Source organism: Salvelinus namaycush, chromosome 32 (assembly GCF_016432855.1).
Source record: "Salvelinus namaycush isolate Seneca chromosome 32, SaNama_1.0, whole genome shotgun sequence".
NCBI classification, from domain to species: domain Eukaryota; kingdom Metazoa; phylum Chordata; class Actinopteri; order Salmoniformes; family Salmonidae; genus Salvelinus; species Salvelinus namaycush.
Genome location: NC_052338.1, coordinates 7462010 through 7466802, shown reverse-complemented (window position 1 = coordinate 7466802; position 4793 = coordinate 7462010). Strand labels below are relative to the sequence as shown.

The following is a 4793-nucleotide window of genomic DNA, read 5'->3' as shown; positions in this document are numbered from 1 at the left end:
GTCACCCACACACCAAGAGCAGATGGTGTATCTAAAATTTTAAGGGACATTAGACTCCAAAATCAAAATTTGTCAGATGTTTTTAGACCTCAAAAGTAGTCTAATGTCAATAGGAGTCCACACATCTTACACTACACAACTGAATGGAAAACATAAGCTCTGCATATCTGGAATTTGCATGGTGCTTGTCTTTTACCTTATTTTTATATTGTGACATATAACTGAATCTACAAAACATGATGGCCTGGGACGTAGACTAATCTTGACCTTTGAGGTCTGAAAACATTTGGATTTAGAGGCTAATGTCTCTTTGATATATACACATCTATAAATTAAAGGCAGTTGTAAAAACATTGCAATATCATGAGATTGTGTATGTATTTATTTACTAGAAACTCTAGAATTTTTGTACTGTACTTTCATTCTGTGCAATACATCTGAATGCCAATTACTATTCTTAAGGATTATACTCTCTAATAAGACTGTTGATCAGAATATCATCAAAGATTTGGCAAAAATAATGAAGTAATGTTTACCAATTCAAAACACAACTGCAAAATGTTGTTTTTGTTAAATTAAAATGATTTTGAATTCAATTGAATTTCACACTTGGGGAGGGGGGAACATACTGGCACATTACATTTTGCACATTCAATGTGAGAAAACATTTGCTGTCGACTAGCACACAAGTAATTTGGCATTGCGTTAATTCTTCCCCTTTCATAAGTCAAGAACAGTATAGTGTCCCTTTAATGACCTACTGATTTATGCAAAATAAGGAGAGAAAAAACATCCAAGACGATGAACAACTTGAACCCCCCTCTACACAACTTCAAATGATTCAATGTAAAATTGCAGGAGACCGTCCATTTCTCAACAGTTATAAGACAATACAGATAAAGTGCAATACCTCCTCTTCGCCACTAGCTGTCACTTTCATTTTTGGGGGGAAAACACCTTCGCCAGGGACTGAATGGTAGCGCAAGCAAGAGAAAGAGGGTTCCGCCCAAAATAAGAATGGCCCCTGCACACCCAACACAGGATACTGACCAAGACAACTCGTGATGCAACGGCACCGAGTGGTCACTGGCTAGGAAGGAGAGTACCGATTGGTTGAAAACAATAAGAGACAGGAGAATCAAGAGGCCTAAGAGAGAGGAGGAAAGAGTGATAGAGAAGGGAGAGAGAGAAAGAGAGGGATAAAGCACAAAAGAGAGAGGTATCAGGGGCTTGGTGTGTGTGGAGTTGGCAAATACATTTTACTGGTGGGATGGTGGAGGTGGTATTGATAGCTGTGATCTACTTCCCAGAGCATCAGAGTATATCAGGACTGGACAGATGCCATGACTAATGCCCTGTGTATCTAATTAGTGAGCTCCCTTGATACACTTGAATAACGGCTATATGGCTTTTTAAAGTGTTGAGTACCGGTAGCTTTTTTTTTGCATGCACAGGTTGACTCCTAACGTACTCATAACTCTCTGCAACTGTCACACCCGGATCTGTTTCACCTGTCTTTATGATTGTCTCCACCCCCCTCCAGGTGTCACCCATCTTCCCCATTATCTCCTGTGTATTTATACCTGTGTTTTCTGTCTGTCTGTGCCAGTTTGTCTTGTTTGTCAAGTCAACCAGCGGTTTTCTCTCAGCTCCTGTTTTTCCCCAGTCTCTCTTTTTTCTTGCCCTCCTGGTTTTGACCCTTGCCTGTCCTGAGTCTGAGCCCGCCTGCCTGACTACTCTGCCTGAGCCTGAGCCTGCCTGACCTCCTGCACCTTTGCCCCACCTCTGGATTTTTGATCTCTGCCTACCCTGACCCTGAGTCTGCCTGCCGTGCTGTACCTTTGCCCCACCTCTGGATTACTGACCCCTGTCTGCCCTTGACCTGTTTTATGCCTGCCCCTGTTGGATTATTAAACTGTTAATTCGACGTTGTCTGCATCTGGGTCTTACTGTACCTTCAAACCTGATAGCAACATAGGGAAGATCTCAATTGCGTAATCCTCATGTCCTCGCTCCTCTCTTCTCGTCTCCTTCTCAAAACCCATTGGATGACAAAGCCAGAGGTCTCTCCCCTCTGACCTTCTCCTCTAATGGGTTTGGAGAAGGAGATGAGGAGAGAGGACGCGAGGAGTATTCCCAAGGTCTCATTAGACATGTCAAAATAGTAACATTTAATCATTTTAGTTATACATGTACAGTATGTCACCTTGGCTGCCATATGTCTACTCACTCACCTGACAGAATGAAGCAAACCGATGCAGCCTTGAGGAAGAATGATTCTCCTTTGCTGAGGGCTGTGGTGATGCATATGGCCCCTGTGACCATCAGGAAGAGACCGAAGAGGGCCATCATGGCCGCCGCCACATTCAGACCTGGGAAGAGCGAAACCGTTATCGTCTTGATACAGGTACATTCCATTATTCATAGTACACTGGCACCAGGTACATTTACATTTGAGTAATTTAGCAGACCCTCTTATCCAGGACGACTTGCAACGAGTTCATTCAACTAAGGTAAGTAAAATAACCAAATAAGTTAAACCTTATTCAAAATGGCCAATCTACAAAAGGTAAAGTCCTTGCATCCACTTGTAATTCTAACAGATATTGGTACATCCCCTCACTGACATACTCTAGGGAAGCGTTTCCCAAACTCGGTCCTGCGGACCCCAACTGACAACTGATTCAAATGATCAAAGCTTGATGATGAGTTGATTATTTGAATCAGCTGTGTAGTGCTAGGGCAAAAACCAAAACGTGTACCCCTTGGGGTCCCGGGGACCGAGTTTGGGAAACGCAGCCCATGCTGCCCTGGGAGTTACTGACTTGCCTAGAGGATAATAGAAACGTTAAATATCGCACTCCTGACATGTAGGGCATCATGCCCATTGAAACTAACAAAAAATCCAGAAGATAGTTTATTTTGCGCATAATAAATCCAAAGAAATAGAATTTGGCCATCAGTGCCCCTCTTAAAAAATGTGGCGCATGACACCTCTGGTTTAGAGCTCACAAAAAAAAAAGAAAAAAGGATTTCACCGTTTTTTCCACATTGACCCATGAAGAAACAGTCTTACTGACTTCAATGCTATAATGGAAAAGGAGTAGGTGGAATACATTTTAGACACTCACTGCAGTCAATGGCTGACCCAGTGCAACATAGATGACAGACTTGAGGAAGAAAGAAAGCGTGTGGGTGGGCAAGGTGAGACATGGGTTGAAAGAAGGCAGGGGGCAAGCTGACTCACTCTTTTCTGTCGTCTTCTGGAAGAGGACGGCATTCTCTCCAGTGGTGTAGAACTTGAAGTAGGTGCAGTTAGATTCTAAAGGAGATAGGGAGAGACAAGGAACTTATTTGAAACAGATGGAGACCTTATCAACTTGCACATCACCATAATCTTATTGAGATTCATACGGCTTGCTGCACACTAATTATTATGCATTCGTGCACATCGATGACAACGCCAAGGTTATGTCTTCTATGCAATTAGTGTTATGGCATCTTGTAGTCTGATAAAAGGTCGTTTATCCTACATATAGACTGCCCTCTCTAGTAAGACATTTTAGTACAGTATTTGAGGGTAATAGGTGTGTGAGTTTAAGGTAAGCATCTATCCCTACAGAATGTAAATGTATATTGCAGTCCATCTGTGACCCTGTCTACACCTGAAGGCCAGTCATTGGATTGTGGCCACAATACAAATAACTGATATCTAGCCGTAACTAACGGTGGGGCTATAGCTAAGTAATGATATAATTGTCACTTCTGGCCTTGAAATTTGGGATCGTGAAATTTGGCTGAACTACCCCTTTAAAATCTGGCATAAAGGGCCATAGGATTTCTCAAGAGAGTGTTTTGAATGTATGAGTTTGAGTGAATGCGGTTTGGTTTACACAATTTGCCAGTATGCAAAAAATGGGTCTGTGATTTCTGATAGGTGGTTATGTACAGATTGGATTGCATGAGTTTGAGTAGATACCGTTTGGTTTACACAAAAAAATGTAGGCCTATTCATGCAACTCCAGAGCAGTTACCTCCGGGCAGTTCAGCCGGCCCACAGCTCTCTCGCTCAGGGTCTATGTCAGCCACCCACAGAGTCCGGGTGCATCCTTTCCACAGCCCGTAGTGTGCTGCCAGACACGTCTGGTTGTTGTAGAAGTTCTTGGGCGGGGACAGCTCCACCCAATACTCTGTGCCCAAGCCCAAGACAGTCAACACCACACCCACGATGGCCACGAAGAACGCCAGCTTGATCTTGCCCTCCTGGACCTCGCTCATGCCTCCTGATGTTGACGCTTTTGCACGGCGCTTAACTCCCATAGCACCAGCCCCAGCCCCTCTGCCACCCATGACACCGGTCAGTCCCAGAGTACCTGCTCCGGGTCCTATTCCCGCCCCTGGTGGAATCGGCCTGCCATCCTCTTCGTGCAGAAAGAAGGTGGACCACATGGCTTTGCAGATGTTTACGATTGAAAAAAATATATGAATAATGGATAAAGACAGGTAGAGAGTGTAGGAGACAGGGACTGGGTTTATATGGTGAGGTGGCAGTGGAGCAATAGAAAGGATGGTAGACAGGGGTTAGTGAGGCAACAGGAATGGAGGGAGGGAAAGAAGGGAAATGGGAATTAGCAGCACTGATGACTCAGTTTATAAAGCAAACATACCAAACCCACCATAAAAAAGGATAAGGCATGTTAAGGGTTATCAGTGCAGAAAATATATATATATTATTAATTATTAAAATCATGAATTGTTAGGTATTAACACCAGACATTGAAAGCTTGATGTAA

General features: G+C 43.4%; 1 protein-coding gene across 1 annotated transcript; it reads right to left on the bottom strand.

Moving 5' to 3' along the window:
* Positions 1 to 923: 923 nt before the first annotated feature.
* Positions 924 to 4278, bottom strand: LOC120026782 (voltage-dependent calcium channel gamma-6 subunit-like). The gene is made up of 4 exons (XM_038971498.1): positions 4035 to 4278; positions 3248 to 3322; positions 2235 to 2372; positions 924 to 1147 (listed from the first exon to the last, which is right to left on the bottom strand). The coding sequence occupies exons 1-4, from the start codon at positions 4276 to 4278 to the stop codon at positions 924 to 926; spliced, it is 681 nt and encodes a 226-aa protein (XP_038827426.1).
* Between the last annotated feature and the right edge of the window lie 515 nt (positions 4279 to 4793).

What these genes read in the sequence shown, in the direction of transcription:
- LOC120026782 (XM_038971498.1), bottom strand. Translation starts at nt 4,278, where the DNA reads ATGAGCGAGGTCCAGGAGGGCAAGATCAAGCTGGCGTTCTTCGTGGCC. An exon ending in CCAGAAGACGACAGAAAAGA is followed by an intron (nt 2,373 to 3,247) that starts GTGAGTCAGCTT and finishes CGCTCTTCCCAG; the next exon opens with GTCTGAATGTGGCGGCGGCC. An exon ending in GGTTTGCTTCATTCTGTCAG is followed by an intron (nt 1,148 to 2,234) that starts GTGAGTGAGTAG and finishes CCTCTCTCTTAG; the next exon opens with GCCTCTTGATTCTCCTGTCT.